General features: G+C 39.9%; 1 protein-coding gene across 4 annotated transcripts in view; it reads right to left on the reverse strand.

Moving 5' to 3' along the window:
* Positions 1-19,293, reverse strand: part of LOC120805311 (multiple C2 and transmembrane domain-containing protein 1-like) — a 138,943-nt gene that overhangs the window by 54,147 nt on the left and 65,503 nt on the right. For 2 of the 4 annotated variants that reach the window (XM_040155447.1, XM_040155446.1), the window contains exons 3-9: positions 14,826-14,968; positions 14,514-14,593; positions 12,636-12,747; positions 11,011-11,049; positions 7,578-7,742; positions 6,845-6,975; positions 5,729-5,915 (exon numbers count right to left, since the gene is read on the reverse strand). In XM_040155447.1, the coding sequence (XP_040011381.1) occupies positions 5,729-5,915; positions 6,845-6,975; positions 7,578-7,742; positions 11,011-11,049; positions 12,636-12,747; positions 14,514-14,593; positions 14,826-14,968 (857 nt within the window). The remainder of the gene's footprint in view (positions 1-5,728; positions 5,916-6,844; positions 6,976-7,577; positions 7,743-11,010; positions 11,050-12,635; positions 12,748-14,513; positions 14,594-14,825; positions 14,969-19,293) is intronic. The other 2 variants (XM_040155448.1, XM_040155449.1) reach the window with 2 other exon arrangements.

Raw genomic sequence — 19,293 nt, forward strand, 5'->3', positions numbered from 1 at the left:
ACACACAGTATCCAGTTTACACAACATCCGAACAAGAGATGGAAAAAAAAAATGTAAAAATGTATGGTCAGATGCACAAGCTTACTCACAAATACTCTACATATTCGCACTTGATATTTTCCCCTCTCGCATGCTTACACACCATAAACACACATTTACATTTACAGCCAGGAGTTGCCATGAGGCCCTTTGATTGTCTAAAATGAGAAGGGGAAACACTGCATGCACAAGGTTTTAATAAGCAGGAGATAGAGGAATGACTGTGTAAAAAATAGTTTGGAAATCTGACGAATAAAGGAAAACCTGTGGAGATCTGGGCCATGAGGCATGGGGCACACACACACACACACACACACACACACACACACACACACACACACACACACACACACACACACACACACACACACACACACACACAATCATAAACTCATGCTTTTGTTCACACCCAAATAAAATACTCAGGTATAAACACATGCATAGAAAACCTACAATGAGGCCAAATTGAGTAGCATGTCGGCATGTCTTAAAAGCAGAGTGGAAATGCACTTCACTTCAATTTAGTTCTCTCTCTCTGGCAATAACCCCTTCCATCCCCACAGGAGTAATTATAATTTAAATTTCAGAGTCAGGGCCAGGCTACAGACTTAATTCATTATTACCAACTCTGTCAGACTCTGCCTGTTTCCAGCGATATCATTGTCCAAAAGCTCTCTAAAGGAGATGAGAGGGGAGAGTGTGTGAAAGAAAGAGAGGGGGGGGGTGCACGAAAAAGAGAGAAATACAGAGAGAGAGGGAGAGAGGGGACAACGCTCAATTTTAAGGCACGATTTCTCTGAAGATACAGCTGCTTGTTGTGATTATTGGGGAGCAGCCAAGAAGAGGGACAGAGGGAGAAAAAGAGTCATAGAGAGGGCATGAAGGAGGCAACAGAGGAAGAGATGAGGGCAAACTACTGGCTGACTAATTAGTGTGTTAGTGTTCAACAGTAGAACACCCCATAATGCTGATAACCCAGCTGTAAGGCTGTACAATTCTTTTTGGTACTGATGAAAATGTGTCTATAGCAATGAGTATCAAACATTGTAGGAAAAGTTAGCTTCAAATGTCTGGTCAGATTCACAGTCTTGTTTACTTATTATTGAACCTGATATTTATGGATATATATCATAATTTAACTAGTTTAGATCGTGTTTTATTGGTCAGATTTGTAATTTTTTTTTTAACTTACTTGATCAGACATTTCTGAATTTAAAATAAAATGTTGCCAACTTTGGACTGTTTTTGACTGTCTTTGTTTAGACATTTAACATTTGAGATGTTTGGATACTTTTGTTAAATGGAAAAAAAAAGGTTTTTATAGGAAAACAAAGTACAGTATCAAAAATGGACATTTTAGGACTGTACCAAAATTCAGATGTTGCACCAGCACTAGTATTATAACATTTCAGAAAATACGACACAAAAGATACATGAAAATGACACAGAGATTAAATAAAGAAAATGAGACAAAATTCTTTCTTTAATACATAGATACAGAGATATTTTTTAACCCCCCCGCCCAACCAATTCTCCACTTTTTATCCCTTCCTCCCAGCATACAGCATCCCTGAGGGGACATTTAGGGTTCAGCCTTAATCCATGATTGGTGGAGAGTACATACCCATCCTCCACAAGGATTCAAATCCCCATCAGAAAGATAGACAGGAATAGATGGACTGGACAGACAGACAGACAGGTAGAGAGAAAGAGAGATGATGGGAGGCCAAGACCAACCCCCACCCCCCTCATTTACGTCTATGCTCACCCCCATCAGCATGCAGGTGGAATGATGGGCATAAGAGGGAGATGAAAAGGAGGGATATACAGAGGAGAGAAGAGAAAAAAATGGAAGGACAGACTTGGCTTTCATAACACAAACCCCCACCCTGTCTGTGATTGACATCTTGTCACTGTGACGTCTTCTTCCCATCTCTGTCACACTGCACAGACACACAAATGAATCAACGCTGGTATAGTCTTATGACTCACTGTCATCTTTGCAGTGTGTCACCTTTCATCAGCGCTGCAAATAACAATTTCTCACACAGACACACACAGAGCATCTGCCCAGCACCAGTTCAGTTCAGGGGACATTTGATCAAATGATTGTGAACGCTCAGACACAAACCAAACGCTAACAACTTCCTCCGATTCCCACTCCTACTCATCAGCTCAGGATCACTGTCTGTCAAGAGTCTCTCAAAGTTTGCTCTCTGCCCATCCAACAATCTACTGCAGCCCCTTATCACACTTCCCGTCCAGGTACTGCAGGTGTGTGTGTGTGTGTGTGTGTGTGTGTGTGTGTGTGTGTGTGTGTATGTGTATGCTGTGCAAGTGCCACCACTTCAGTGGAGGTCACCACGTCCTCCTCCTCTCATCCACTCATCTTGTGGCCACCTCAGGCCCATTAAGAGCCATTAGTGTGTGTGCTCCTTTGCCATCATAATACATAAATCTCTCCTCCTTTCCCCTCTCTCTCTCCATCTGTCCCTCTTTACTTCTGGGAAGCAGTAATTAGGGATGAAGGAAAGGTTACGTTGAGCAATGGTACATCTAAGGCAGTTGTCACTAAGTGGGTGTATTGCACTGTGTTGCATATAGCTCTGCCGTCAGATGCATTCAAAGTAGTTTCCAGCAGAAATTTTATGTGTACTCATTCACACACATACATTCAAGTGTACAGAGGCACATGCAGATGTGACAGACGTACAGTATGTGCACAGAGAAAGCCAGCATAATGCAGAACAGCTAGAATACGAAAGACATTAATGAGCTCTCAGGTGTCTATTATCTGTTTTCTTCAATGGTCGCAGATTGAGATGAGGAAAAAACACCTGCCAAAAACAGCGTAGTGACCTCACTGTGACCACATGTGGTGTGTTGTGTATATACTGTGGATGTTTGTGTGTTTGACAAATGGACAAGGACAGTTCTAGGAGTTAAAATCAGTAATGCCTTCTTAGAAATTCAGGTTATTTAACTGAGTGTGCACATGTAGGTGTTTGGTTTTTTTTAAACAATGTTCCCTCTTTGCAATCCACTCCCACACACTTCCTTAAATTACTCGTGTGTGTGTGTTTTCATGATGAGCAAGGTGGGCCATGCTGCTGAAGGCTGGGACAAGCAGAGGATTACAACTGTGTTCTCTGCCTCAGCGTTGTTTGTGAAGGTATCTGCTCTTTAAAGCTGTGATGATGACAGAATGGTACTTGCATTGCTCTGCCAACCCCCATCTTTTTATTAGATAGCTGACACAGGCAGGTACTGTTTTTGCATCTGTCTGTGTGTGTCACTGTTTGTGATTAGCAGTAGTGGATGCTTTGTGCAGGCTTGTGCTGATTTCAAGCTGATAAAATTAGTCAGTAAAATTGTGCCCAAGCATAATAACACACAGCTACACACACACACACACACGCACGCACGCACGCACGCACGCACGCACGCACACACCTGCACACACACGCACACACACAAACACACGCACACACACTGGGCAGATTAGTGGGCTTTGAGCAGCACTGTTATGTATTAGTGGTGGTACTTGGTCTTATCAGTGGTTTTTGATAAGGTACATCTTTATTGAATTCTCCAACTGAAAGACAGCCAGTCTGGGGAAAAGGAATATGTTAATAGGTAGAGACTATTCAAGTCCTCAAACCGACCTCACTGTGCCCCTCCATCTGCAACCCCCTACCTTTCTCCACCCTCTATTTCTTCATCCCTTCATCTAATGGGAGGGCCACAGTGGTGACAGAAAAAGAACCAAGGCTGACGGGAGAGCAGGACAGAGATGCCGAGTGCGGGAGAGAGAGGGAGGCAGGAAAAGAGGTAGGCGAAGGAAGGGAAATGTCTCGCCTTCAGCCGAGCAGAAAAACAGGGTCTGCACAAGTTGTGAGAGAGGTGAAATAGCTTTTTCTTTTCATTTTACACGCCTTCCCTTCCCAGTGCAACCCTCACCCTTTACCTCTCGCCCCCTATTACACACACACACACACTCACACACACACTGACGCTCCATGCCCTCATTTTGTGAGAGTGAAGAGAGGCACAGCGTGTGTGTGTCTCGGTCCTAGAGCTCCCCCCTCTGATCTCGGGTGGGTGCTGCAGCGCAGAGCAAAGTGATCGACCTCCTGCAGCTAGCCAATAAGGCACCAGCACGGTTCTGTAGGTCATGGCACCTGTCTTTGGCCTGTGGAGCCTCGCCGTTGGTGCTTAGTCACACACCGAAAGACAAAAATCTGAACAAATTCTACAGGATCTAAAAGACAAACAAACAGCTATTTACTGTACGTGAACACACGCACTGCATACCTGCACATAAAAGCACACATAACTACGTGATACTCATGGGAAATGTGCGCCAACAATTCTCCTAGACAATTTAATGTAATAGGTGCAACAATTACACAAATCTTGCCTCTTTTTTGTCGTGAAGTCTCAAACTAAACTGAACATTATTTGAACAAAACTTACATTTTCTAATAAAACAAGTCAAGCAAATATGGGTTTTTGTTGATGCGCAAAGAAATGTTCCATGTCAAAGCTGTCAGTGAATAAAATCCACTGAAAGAGTGCGCAAGCATGTGTGTGAGTTGTGTGTGTGTCTCTTTCTACCAAGGTGTGAGGATGACAGGGTTCGAAGGGTTAATCAGGCTAAGACAAAGACATAGGCTGAAACCATTGTGTTGAATGGAGGGCCTCTGGAGCAGATGGGGCCTAAGGGCTCACTCTTTCTCTTTCTTTCTCTCCCTCTCTCTCTCTCTCTCTCTTATACTGAGCTCAAATTATTGACAGCTGGCAAACATGCTAAAACATTTTACACTGCAATAAATAAGCCCGCATGCATTAATCATACATTCACAACAAACACAAATCACTACAGGACTGATGTAAATACCCCACAATACTTGTGGTGTGAATAACAGCGACAGAAACAAACCAGCAACGTGAGCATCCTTTCCAAACAGTTAGTCCAAACAGCTCTGCCTGAAAGAGACATCTGATTTCTCGTCTCCTTCCTTGACCTATAAGCCCCTGTGTTTCTTCCTTCCTTTCCCTTTTGTGCATTTCCCACTCCTCTGCTCTCCACTTCTAACTTCATATCACAGCTTCATCTTGGTGGATGTTACTTCAAATCTCAGCACATTAGCTTGTAAAGAAAGAAACTGTTTAGGATGAATAAAAGAGACTGTTCATAAAAGGCGAATAAATTGCGACCTTATAACAATCAGAAGTCAGATGATAAATGTGTGAGGGAGTTGTTGTTTGACATGTCAGTCTGACTCATGACACAAAAGAAACAATACTTTCCTTTGTCTTTGCAACTTGGACATGTCAACACGTGTTACATAGCAATCGGTTCAAGGAAAAAAGCCACAGTGTCAAGCCATATGCTAAATCAGTAATACAATGCATGACTGCATGAAATTTGTTCTAGCTGTGTGTGAAGGAAAATATGAAGTATGTGGACAAGGATTTTGAGTACTATATGAACAATTAAGGGACTTTCGGCATACTGGTTACTTTTCAGTTGTATGTATAAAAGCTACAAAATGGTCTTCTAAAGTTTTAGTCATCCAGTTGAGCTCTCGCACATTGTGAACTTTCCTGTCAAAAATATTAACACATCGCAATCTTATTTTAAACTCACACATACAAGGCCACCCTTACATTAAAACTAACTCACATATCTCTGCATGATCTGATGTCTCTCATGTGGGTCGTCAAGCAAGTGGATTGACAGGTCTGAGATGGAAACGGCAGCGGAGGCAGTGAGTGTAACCAGGAGCACTAGCACCCCTTCACTTTCCTCCAGGGGCAGGTCCAGCTTGTGTGTGTGTTCTTTACTGAGACGTGACAGGTCAATGGTACACCTAAAGTGCGCACATGCACAAATAAATAGAGACAGAATTATAGAATTAGAACATTGTACATTTTGTGGGGAAGCTGACCGTGCTGAAACAAAGGGCTGATGGTAAATGAGGAAGCTAATCAAAGCTTCAGGGCACGATGAAGACTATGCTTATATAAATATTAGTTTAGCCATTTTGGGGGCTGAAGTTTACAGGAAAATTGTTTGTGAAGTTAAAGAAATCACACAGACAGAGATCTCTGATTTTCTTTTAGAACTAAAGTTGTGTACTCCATTTCTGATTTATATTTTCACCAAAAATGCTTCATACTTGGCACGTTGTGCTGGAGCATAGCAATAGCAACAACTTAATATAGTAATAGTATAAACATAACAAGCGTTCTGTGTAGGATATAAGCAACTACAGACAATTTAGCCAAAACTGACATAGTTAAAACCTTTTAGTAGGCACTAGAGAGCATCTGAATTGATTTTCTGCCATGCCCTTGATATATCTCTGGTTGATATCAAGGCAGGCAATAGTAATTATTGGACTTCGGTCAAAGAGTTCAAAGTAAGTGCTTCCGCAAGTCCCTCCATTCGGATCAAAACTAGGAAAAATTCCCCTTTTCCAGGGGGACTGGCCCAGTATTTACCCAGGGCTTAAATTTGCACAGGAATGCTTTACTCTGGAGTAATCTGTGCTGGATATTGAACAGGGAGTAAAAAAAAAAAGAAGATTAAATCTGTTCAAATTACAGACATGGTCATTTTGAACTAAAATGATCACAAAAACTGTGATTGTGCAACCTTTTTCTGCAAGACCTACCCTGTCTGAACTTGTCCTTAAAAGTCAAAAGATATGGTTAATTTTGCTAGGCTACACCTATACAGACTGACAAAAGACTGAGATAACTACATATCCAGAAAGACTGATGAAGACCACTGTACCTTCCCATGAAGTCATCTTTCTTGCCAGCATCTTTGTCCCAGACTGTAATGTCCACATAGCCTCCCTGCTCATCATACAGGTGGAAGTCAAACTGCTCTCTCCACTGGGGGTTCAGGGTTTTAGGAATTGTCTGAGTAAACGACAGAAGAAAATGCATTTTTTGTCTATGTGTCTCAGTTGTATCTATAAGCTATGTACAGTATATGTCTATATATAAACTGATACAGCTAATAAAATATGGATTTTTCACAGACTATATGAATTAAGTCATTAACTGTTGCAGCATTACAAGACAGACAAAGACAAAAGACTGACTTCTCTAAATATACACACAGAAAGGTGATACATGACATCTTCCTGCTATACTATAAGTAAAGTCAAGAATGAAGAGATGAGAAAAGTAAATCAGAGAAAGAAGTGTGAGAGGGATTAGAAAGATTTATTTATTATAGGTTTATTGTAGGAACAAGAGCAGCAAATACTATTCTTAGTGCTGAAATAGTCTATCTACAAAGACATATGTGCTTCTGTGTATTGTGGAAGGTCTAAGTTGTTTTTCTATTGAGCAATAACTTAAGCATAACTTAATTTTTCTCTAATAATAATTGTATAACTAAAAGGCCTGTCTCAATTGTTCCAATGTATACCTAATATGGAAAATGATAAAATCTTACCAAAAAAAATGTCTCTTTCTTACTACTTGAACATATTCTCAAACAGGAGTGTGTTTACCTTGCTTTTGTACTTCTGGTGCCCCATCCTGAATTTGACGTAAGGGTCGCTGAGGCCATTGGCATCCATGGGCTGCAGGCCACGACCTTCTATCAGACTGATGCTGACTATACCTCGCCACAGCTGGGCTTTTCTGTGCACATCTGACAGACGCATGCTCTGATACTGCAGCAGGCAAACACACACACACACACACACACACACACACACACACACACACACACACACACACACACACACACACAGACACACACACACACACACAGACACACACAAACACACACACACACACATTCAAAGAAATATTTACATAAACGTGCATTTATACAGACATAAGAACATACACAAACACCCACAAAATAAGCACACATACACAGATATATGCATTAATTAATGCCAAGATAGAATTACGGCTTGTGAATATTTTGTCAACAGGAAAATCACAAATGCCAAACACATCAAGACAAAAGAGGAGCAGGCGAAACACAAGATAACACTTGAACACAAAATGAAAGTAATCAAATTTACCCTTGAGGTGTGGGCTCACTTGACCCGAACAGCCAGAACATTACTATAGGTTTTCAAAACGGGGTATGCCACTATTTCGTCAGGAACAGTCTAAGCTCCTGAACAATTTCTTGGGAATGCTGAAAAACATCATTGCTGTTGGTAGCAGCATTTTATCCAAATTTGTGGAAAAATTAAGAACATGTACGGTGACGTCTTTCTATCCTTTCTGAATGGTCACTGAGAGTCTACTGTAGACAAAAAAGCATACAGTCAGCACAAGAACTTAAATCACTGCATCACTTTGGTCTTTTCTGTACAAATTTTAAGAATAATAAATAATAAACAAAAGAACCAAGTGATTTATAGGCTGTCTTATCCAAATTGCGCATACCACGGCGATGCTGTTACAGTGTACCTCTCTAAATTTCTTATTCCATCTGGCTGTGCTGTAAGTTGACAGCTCTGCAAATTCATATTGATGATTATGCATATTTTAAGTCTGTTTTTTTCCAACAGTTTCTCAGCACTTACAGGCCTATTTAACCTCTCTTTGAATCATGTCAGTATCCTTCACTAAAACAAAGAGCAGGGTATTTATTTGTCGAACAAATACACCCTGTCTCTCTCTCTCTCTCTGCCTTTCTCTCTCCTCCTTCCTCGTTAGGGAGAATTTATTAGCATAGCTTTTGTTTTGAGAGTGAATTTCATTAAACTCTGAACAAACCCGGCCTCGCAAGTCCAGGCCTTTGATCTGGAGACGGAGCCTCTTAATTTCCATTCTCCAGACATTAAACAATGGGAATGGCTCCCTGAAATACAGCCAACCTCCCATACAGCAACTCCCACATCTTTCATTTGTCCTGTTCACTTGCTCCTAACACACCGTACGCAAATGATGAGAGGTCGCTGTTATGTCCTGCTCGAGCACAATCCTAATTGTTTCCTTGTTTTGTTGCTACATATTTCTAGGTACAGACAACCATGGGCTATTTGGATTGGAAATCCACACCCTCTCTGCCAGAGTACAGCAGGAAAGAGATCATGCACAGAGATGTTCGGAGGCTTTTAAGAGTCTTATAACAGAAACTAATGTTCAGTTTAAGAGCTAATACAGCTTTGTACATGGTTCAACTTTTGTCAGGCCTTTGGAAGAAGAAAAATGTTTGAAGTGCCAAAATAAGCATTTTGCCTGGTGGTAAAAGTTAGAGAGACCTGAATTCAGTATGCCTCGGACTCATAATGATTGTCTCAAACTACTTCGTGAATAGTTTGCATCTCCTACTGTGGGTTCAGCCCTCACATATGCTTCATTAAAAAGAAGTGGTTGTGTAAAAATAACCGTGTGCTGTATGCTGTCGAGCACGGGAGGCAGGGAGGCACTCAGGAGCAGCGCCTTTTTTGGTGGGGTAGCACAGTAGCTAGTTAGTTACTGTTTGAGCTAATTCCCGAGTCACAGGCAGAGTGGCCCAGTTTGGAGGCTTCAAAGGCTCGGTTTGGGGAAGCGCGATACAGCAGGACGTCTGCCCAGCTCCAACCAAGCACACTTCAAATGTTTATCTGTGTCTCTTGGTGGATATCAAACTTTTTACTGTTAGTTAAGGACTCATTCAGTGCCTCTAGGTACAATTTAGGAAATCAACTAAAAGTAAAACTGATTTTCTAGATTCAGTCCGTCTCCTTCTCAATGACAACAGGAAAAGATAACTAAGCATCTTGTTAGGAGTGAAACATGAGCAAATAAGCCTGCAAATAAACACAACTGTGTGCACGAAATTGTCCCTGATACCTATGTTGCTGTATTTGGCTTAAAAAAACATGGTAGGGGCTTCATGCATGAGCAAATAAGAAGCAGGGCCTCGGCCAGCATGCTTTCTGTTCAACCTGACAGCCAACAAGAATCACAAAAAACTAAACCAAAAGGTAGCAGTGTCTTATGTATGGCAAGATGGCAACTCAAAATAATGTTAACATCAAGATTTCCACTTGATGTAAAGGGGTCTAAGAGTGTCCTATAGTCAGTCAAAAATGAACAAGCATTCTTCTTTCACAGATGATTTGCTTTACAGGACTCCTTTAAAAAAAAACCTAAAAACAGCTGAATTGCGTTATTTTCTCACACGGTAGCTGCAATACACAATGCAGATCAAAGGTGGAAGAAGCATGAATATATCATACTTAGAGCTCAAGATGAGCAAAAGCACTGCATAATTTAAACAGCTGAAAAGCACAAAATTCAACAGTTTCTTTTAATTGTGAGCCAAATACAGAGTGAAGCCATATTACACTACAGATACTCTAATACTCTAATCCAGTTCGAACTGGTGATTTTGTGGTGTAATGATGTTGAGAGCAAATTGTAGCATAGTATAGCTCTTAAGGCTCCCTCTTTCTCTTTAAATCAATCAATAAATCAATAATAAATCAATAATTATCACTGATTGCAAGCTGAAATACTAAGTGTTCCAAAACATAATCCAAAAAGTGAAATAAAACAATTAACAAAAAAATATCCCTTATAACATTGGCAGTATATGTATTGCATTACTTCCACCTTTGATGTGTTATATGACTTATGACTTGCCTTCACATATGTAAATACAGTTCACCCTTAGATTTAGCTGCACTTCCATTCCAAAAAAAGAGTTTACACCCCCTCAGGTGATATCAAAAGCCGGTGGTATATTGCAGCTTGTGGAAAATAAGCTGTTGAAAATGAGAACTAAAGAACTGATCAAGAAAGAAAAACTGCTAATTCCATTGTGGAAGGAGGAAAAGGAGGGAGGAAGCGAGAGGGCCGGGGAGATTCCATCCATATACCAGGACACCAGTGAAGAGTGCAGGATAGGTGAGGTGCGGTCGGTAGTGGGGTTACAGTACAGGTGGAAGTTTGTGGGTGGGGGAGTTACATGCTGTTTTAGTTTACCTTACTAGATCGTTTCCAGTTCCTTCTCAAAAGCATGGTCTGTAAATGAGACAGAGCGGTTACAGAGCGCCCGCCACTGTCTCCTCCTTAAAGCTGCAGGGTCAGAGGTTAAAGGGCATGGGGTGTTCATAAGTTCATATGTTAGCCCTGGTCTGGTGGAGGGGGGGCTAGATAAGTAGAGTGGGACAGTTGTCATTCATGCAAGTTAAGTAAGCAGGAAGAGTATAAGAAGCGCTCTCATGTGTCATATGAAGTTATGACGTATTATATGCAGACATGCGCACACACGCACATATAAACATGTATGTACACAGTAGCTGCAGTCTGTGCCTCTCATACAGTATAACCATCATTTTTATATTTGATACTTTTACGAAGTGAATTTCTATTCCTAGCCCCAAACAAAGACAGTAACTGAAATAGCTGCTTACTAGTTTGATTTGCCTGTTTTCTACTTCATTGTTTGGGTCCAGTAATGGGTAATCACCTTGAAAAACAACTGTGCTTCACTGAACACAAGAGTAAATACTTCTTTGTACTGGCAAGGCATAAGACTGAGGATTCTGGACATGTCCTCAAAAATGCAGAGATTTTGTTGAAGGACTTACGGCATGTCTCAAGCTTTGGCTTCAAATTATTTTTGTGGAAAAAAGTTTCTTATTTCTGTTATTTAAACGTTATCAACAATGCAAAAGTTTCAAATATAAAAATAATTCTTACATGTGAGGACTATTTACATGTGCACAAAGAAACTCACACAATTCCCTCATGTCATTTCAAGTATATAAAACAGATCACCATATAAATAAACACTTTTGATTCCACATAATAACTAAAATCACCACATTAGTAGCAGTTTAATGGAGGATTAATTCAAAATAGCCTGAAGTTCTGTATTGTCCCTTACCCTTCCGTACCAGTAGATGGCAACAGAGCGAGGCATCCAGAATGTGCTAGTATAACCTTGTACCCATTCTCTTCACAGTTGGACAAATCCAAAATGATGCTTAACCTAAATAGAGTTTATTTGTTCTGTCAAATGTGGACTCTCTGAACTACAGTACTAAATAAGCAGAAGAATTAAGACATCAGATCAAAAGGAATAAAATATTTCCCCCATGACTCTGCCTTGTTCTGGATAGACCACGTAGGGGTCCAATTAACCAAACATATAATTGAACAGAAATAAATGCAACTCTGAAACATCGAGCATGTCCGCAGAGGCACAAGCCAACATAATTAAGCAAGAGAATCCAGTGCTCTTTGAACATGGAACTTTTCCACAGAACATATTAATTACACTTGTGTTTATGCATATGTATTTGCTGAGTTGAAGAGTTTCCAGTAACTGAGGCTGAATCAAGCCAGCACATTCCAGTTCAACACAGCCTGTCTGAGTTTCTGATGTATGGAGACACAGTTCACTGAACTGGAATAACACTGTTGCAGAACTTTAATTCTGAATATGATACTTATTATATTGATTTGTGTGGCTTATCTAAGCTCTTCTTCTACGAGTAATATAGAAAAGAATAATTCCCCTGAATGAAGAGGAAATGGAGTGTGTGCAGGAAGAGAGAGAGATAAATGAGTAATCTGACTGAAAGTTCATAAAGTTTTCTTACAGCATCCCTCATGTCTCCCTCCTTCGGTGACAGAGTGACAGCCAGTTCCAGGCTGCCCAGGTTTTGTTCAGGGTACTGTGGGTCCTTCAGGTCCATCGTCACGTCCAGTGTCCTACAGGGAAGTAGAGGAAACCCTGTTCACATAAAAATTCATACCGTAACTTGCTACATGAATACTGTACCTTAATATGCATACAGTGTAGGGATTTCACTAATGTGTATATAAATGAATGCATGCATTACGCACACACCCCATTCATCTTAACATAAAGTCGAAATACTTTAATCTTGCTGTTTTCAGTGAGTTACAATGACAACAAGCGGCCTACCTTGATAACAATCTTGAATTATGCATACGGAAGGTAATTAGTAAGGGGAGAACATGGCAGGTAAGCACTATTTACAATTACAAGAGTGTCTCTATTGTGGTATAGACTTGCTCTTGACTCTTTCAGTTTGAAGTCATAGTCCCTAATCCAAATGTAAACCAAGTGGGCGACTCCATCAAAACCCAAAACACAAGATTTTGTAACCTTCTATCTCTCTCTAACACTAAGCAACAGCAAAAATTATTATGAGCCTAATGGTGCTGTTGTAATATGGAGACCGTTCTGACAATGTGAGGCTAACCTAGTTCTGATGAGCAGTGATGATCTTAATTTTGTGAAACGACAGATCATTGGAAACCAACAGAGTAATGTCTTTCAGTGGAAATGTGATTGAAACCTAATCATTCAACACAGTTCTGATAAAATGAAAATGCCTTCAGTGAACGCACTGACTGTTCTCATGTTAATGTTAAAGCCTCTACACGCCCATGCTACATCCATCTGTTAACTTGAGTCGACGCTTAGAACATTACATAATAGGCCTTTAAACAGAGACATTTTCACGTATCACACTAGGAAAAGCACATGTGTAAAGAATAAAATGAATGATGGTATCAACATTATTCATGGTAGACATCTTGATTTGTCATAGAAGGAAAAGCACAGGTGAGACAGATGTTGTTAACGATGTTGTCTCAGTTCCGTCAAGTGTCCTAGTGATCCATGACAGCAAGCCAGCATGCAAAATACCAGGGCCCTGGAACACTTTTTTTGAAATGTTATCAATTAGACCTGTGCTGTTCCTGCTATGAAGTGTAAAAATGTTTGCTGCCAAAAGGTTCTGTAGGCATACTGGCTGACTGTCACATTCATGGCTTACTGAGTCACTTGAGTAGACCGGAGCCATTGCTAATGTTATCAATTACGCCTGCGCTTTTCCTGCCACGACATGCCCAAATGTGTGCAGTGAAAACGGCCTATTCCTAGCATGGCTCCACCAAACTTCCCCCTGAAAAGAAGTGTAATCGGCCAGGGTAATTAAAAACACGCAGGGTGTGTGTAGGGCTTATCGGATGGCTGTATTTCTGCTTAACAGAAAAAAAATGATGAAATTGTGGTAATTAAATGCCTCTACATACGTCTCTGTACAATCAGAATGGAATATAGCCCTGGTACGCCTCATGAGGTTTGAGGCAAGTTACCGAAGACTGCCACTAGATGTAGACCACAGCCTATAGTTGATTAAAATGACTGCATCAAAAGCAAGAATAGATGCTTAGAGAGGGGGGTTGTCAAAAAAGAAGGTGTTACGTGAAGGGAATCCCTACCCCTTAACCTCACCATTTGTTGTCTCTTCTTACATCAGCTTCTCTGAACATACTCATTACTGGGTTAATGCAGACCAATACAGTATGTCAAATACAATCAGTGGTGAGAAAGAGAACAGAGATAGTTTGGTTAATTGTTGGGCAGGAGATTGAGGATGTGGAAGGTGTTACAGGAAAGAAAAGAAGTAATAAAAAAAAGAGATGGCCAAAGAGACACAGACTTCTGATGTTCCAGAGACTCCAGGTAGAGGTACGCTGAGCCCATGAAATCATCCTGAAGTCCAAAGTCATAGTCAAAAACCTACAAAGAGACAATATACAGTACAGAAACTGTCAACAATATAACCTCAACACCACACTGCATATGTTGTCTGTCCCTTAATTTTATTTAAACCCCGACTAGTCATAACTGGCATAAAAGGTAGCTTGCATAGAGAGTTGATGTCAATTGAGAGTTAACAATCATCCAAAATAAAACAGCAATTTATATCACAGCAGGATGACAATTGAAGCTCAGCACTTATCTGCTGTACCTTTACATAAAGTGGGTCCCTCAGGGTTTCCACATGTAGGCTTACTCTCTCATCCCACACCGGGTTGAGGTTCTTATGGATGGTCTTACTTCTGAACACCTCCTTCCCTGCAATCTTAAACTTCACATATGGGTCACTGGTCCCTACGGGGAAAGAGAGCGAACACAGAGAAATACTGGTAAATACTAGGATTAAGAAGAACACGGCAAAAATTATGGTATATGCTACCTATCTAACTATCTATAAGAAAAAGTGTTAGGGTCAAATTAAAAGTGCAGGTCACATTCTTCAGCTTGTATCGCTGGTCAAATGGTGTTATATACAAGTAGGATTGTGATAGAACAGTTGCTGACATTTGACTCAGAAAAATTCAAATTAATGTTGCCTGTTGATAATTGAGTAATGATAAAAAACAGGATATGAAAAAAAAAAATACTATATATATTTGAGATGCTGAATGATTTCATTTCCAAGTACACAAATCATATTTTTGCACAATTATACATATATTTTGTACTAGGCACTTATTTTATAATAGACTCTGTAGTACTGGCATAGGGCATGTCATGTAACTCATGTTCTATTTTGGGTCATATGATTAGGCATATTTAATGTTGAATCTGGGGCTTGAATGTACATGTCCCGTACAGTGCCTCTATTTGACCACTAGGTGGTGGCATTGATTTACATTTGTTTTATGCGTCGCCACACATGATTTTGGTGGAATCAATAAATACCGTAAAACTTGTCTTTCTTATTTAATATATTTTAATAAACAACTTATTATCTCTATGTATTCACCATTTATCATAATGATCAAGGGGGAAAAAAAAGAAGATATGTAGTTCTAAATCTACATTTTAGTACCATGATAAATGGTCATTGATCCTCCTGTCCATTCCATTTCTGCCTTATTCCAACATCCTATTCCCCAAGGTCCATAAACTTCAGAATAAAGTCAACTGGTTTGACAGGCAAAGAAAAGAGCCCAGAGAGAAACATACCATAAAAGCAAAAGAACAGGGTCAGTTCAATTAAATTAAAAAATTGTATCAATGAAACTTAGTCCAGCACATACATTTCAGTAAGTAGATTTTCTTCAGTCAAACCCCAAAGTTCATAAGTTTACGGTTTCTCTTTTCACAGTGTAGCACATAGAGACCACAATGTTTCAGAAGAGACAGCTATAGATACAATATGTGATAATAGTGGGTGAGACACTAACTTATACAGTAATAGATATACAGTAATAGAGGTTCAGCCAACCTTTCAGTGTTATAGAATTTGAACATTTTGCAACTTTTAGGCTGCCAGAAAACTTAATAATGTAAACTTGTAGCATACACTATTATTCAAAATACTATTAACCTAATGTAAATGCAAGTAACATGAAGATAAAGCATATTTTCTCTGAAAACACAATTCACTTGGACACCCTGAGCACAAAAATACACACAAACACAAAGTTAAGGCACTTGATAAAAATCTGCAAAATGTTATATCAATAAAATGTTACAGACAGTATATAACGCTATTTACAATGAAAACAACTTGCAAGCAAGTTGTATATGCTATTCTCACATTTGCTGTATACGGCTGGCTGTTTAACTCCACAACATGTATGTGAACCCTCAGGTAATGATATGACAATTGTTCAAGGCAAAATACAAGTTTCAAAAACTACAGGTACAATTTCATGCTATCTCTTTTTTTCGCTCATCCCTCCCTCCCAGGGCCTTTCATCTCATCCTCCTAACCATCATTCCTTCAAGTGTTTATATGTCTAACTCTGAGGGTGATGTGCAGCAACTTCCAGTGAAACAGTACCCTGAACTGATCTGTTTGTTTGTAGAGTACGTGTCTCAAATCAGTGTCATGTTATCATTCACTGTGACCAAGGTGATTACCATGCAAATCACAGGAGAGGGAAGGTAATCCTATTATCAAACAATTCGCGCTCTCGCACACCGCACATATACAGTGGCCTATGGTTTATCCTTTCTGCCAGTATCTCTTGAATAAAACACCAATTTAGGTTAATATACAGACTATACAGTACATGCAGTATCTTGGCAAGCATTGAAGATCACAAGCAACCATAGCCCTGAGATATATTTTTAACCTAGTATAGTACTCTGCCCTGTTTTCTATTTGGCAGCCATGAGGACAGACGTGTTGAAGACACATCTACAACACATCCAACATAAGACTGAGAGCGAGGATTCTCTCTCAGTATTTGCACATCTCATCAGTCCAAGATAGAGTCTTCCTATGTCAATAGAGAGAGAAGAACAGCAAATATCTGATTTTCACATAATAACTTTACTGATGCTTATCGGAGCCAGTAAAGAGACCAATGGCAAAAATGACAGGGCTTATTTTGTCATTACAAGAAATTTGATATAGTATTCAATTGCATAGTATTAACAACATTAAACACAAAAGCATAAAATCTGCTTTGCCAAAGTAAAAACTGCTGACGTGATTCTCAGCTGCCAGGAGGCTTTGGTGTGAGAACAGCAAATATGCACAAACACCAGCCTGCTGGGAAAAAATTGTCCATTTTTTCACATTTAAACAACCACAGGCACCTTCATGCACACCAGCAGGGCTACTAGAAACACACATACTCACACACACTCACTATACACACTGTCGCCCTTGACATATCACTGCAGGACAGCTGCGGCAAGGGGACACGGATGAAAGGATAAGAAAAAAGGAGGAGAAAAGAGATACCACTAGAAATGTCTGGGATGGCTTCACGTTGTAGCGTAACAGACAGCAAATACATAAGACAATGCAGAATTGTGTAATACAAGCATGAAATCAATAAAAAGGAATCTATTTTCTTTTAGAGAAATAGACATGAGATCATACTTTACAAACTACATGAGGACAAGGGAAATGGTTCCCTACTGCATCATGGAGGAAAAAGCCACCAATCTCTACAACTGCGGCAACTCTCTGTCTCGCTCTCTTTCTGTGTCCCACCAGGTCGATATTCCCCGGACACACCTCACTGGCTCAGAGTTTCTGCATCCCACAGGGCCAGCTCTATGGTGCCATTAACACACACAGGCTGAAAAGTATGAAATCAAAAAGGCTGGTGCTGTAAGTGGGTGGTGGCTGACTATGAGTTAGCGTGGGTACAGTACAGCACAGAAGAGTGATCGCAAAGGTGCTCTCTTGGAAATCAAATACCATATATTACATTTATATCATATTTTTTAAAAGACCATAAAGAAAGAAAGTGAATGTATGTGCCATATAAGGGATGGTGGGTTGATAGTTCAAAAAGCAATTGGTATTATAAGAAAAATAAGCTTCTTTACTCAAACATAGTATATAATACTATATACTATATAGTAGTATATAGTATTATGGTTCAAGAAGGTGGGTTTGATGGATTGGTGAACCCTAGATGTTTGTCCGCTGTGTAAGCAGGAAGGCTTTGAAATGGAAGCGCTGGGTAAGGGGATAATGGGTATAAGTAGGCAATGTCTCACACACTGATCAACTGGCAAAGGTAAGTAAGTACGGCAGGTAGTGAGTGCAGCCATGGGAAGTAAAAGGCAATTTTTTTGTTTTTTTACACTGTTGAGTGGCACAAGTGCTGATACTTGTGGGCTAAAATCAAATTCACAAAAGAATCTTTGAAAAGGTTGTAAGTGAGTTTTAGAAGATTTATCTAGGAATTTAAAAGTAAATGCCTGCAATTTTACAACATTTAAGATTTTCTGAATACACTGGACAGGAAACAAACATTTGAACTCCAATAAAATTCAACTAAACATGTCACTTACACAAGCTCACTTTTAAGGAAAGAGGGGATAGGGTCCAGAGGCAGTACTGCTGAGACCAGGCTGAAAGATGGTAAAACTGGTCGACTCTCATGGTTCAGAGTTCAACTACTAACATGAAATTTATCTAAACACCAGGGGCTAAGTTAATACGTCACATACCAGGTTAGCTATATATAGAGGTGTTGATCTATTCATCCTTCATGATGCCACTGAAACCAGCCACTAAATACTGTAATACTACCTGAGAGTAGAAATAAATGTGTTTACGAGAGGACCTAGTGGCACACTCAGAAGGTAAATTTGCTCCGGGGATGGCACATAAGCAGAACTAAAAGCCCCGGATAGGCTTGTTGTTGATAGCTGTTCTCTGTCTTCCTGACAGGTAGGTGAAAACATAATCCACCATGCATTTATCTCTTCTGAACACCTAATGGGCAGCGGCCATAAAAATACCGCTCACTGTGCCCCCACTAATAAAACCTTCAATCACCTTTTGAATGGTCATTTAAAGCAAGGGTTAACACTAACAAAAATTTGTTTGCATCTGAGCAAACAAACATTTTAAATTGTGAGTGATTAAGAGACACAAATTGCCAATCCTCTACTATAACTCCTACTATTCAATTATAGTTCACGCAAATACCCCAAATTTATATGGTCAA

Source organism: Xiphias gladius, chromosome 19 (genome assembly GCF_016859285.1).
Source record: "Xiphias gladius isolate SHS-SW01 ecotype Sanya breed wild chromosome 19, ASM1685928v1, whole genome shotgun sequence".
NCBI classification, from domain to species: Eukaryota; Metazoa; Chordata; class Actinopteri; order Istiophoriformes; family Xiphiidae; genus Xiphias; species Xiphias gladius.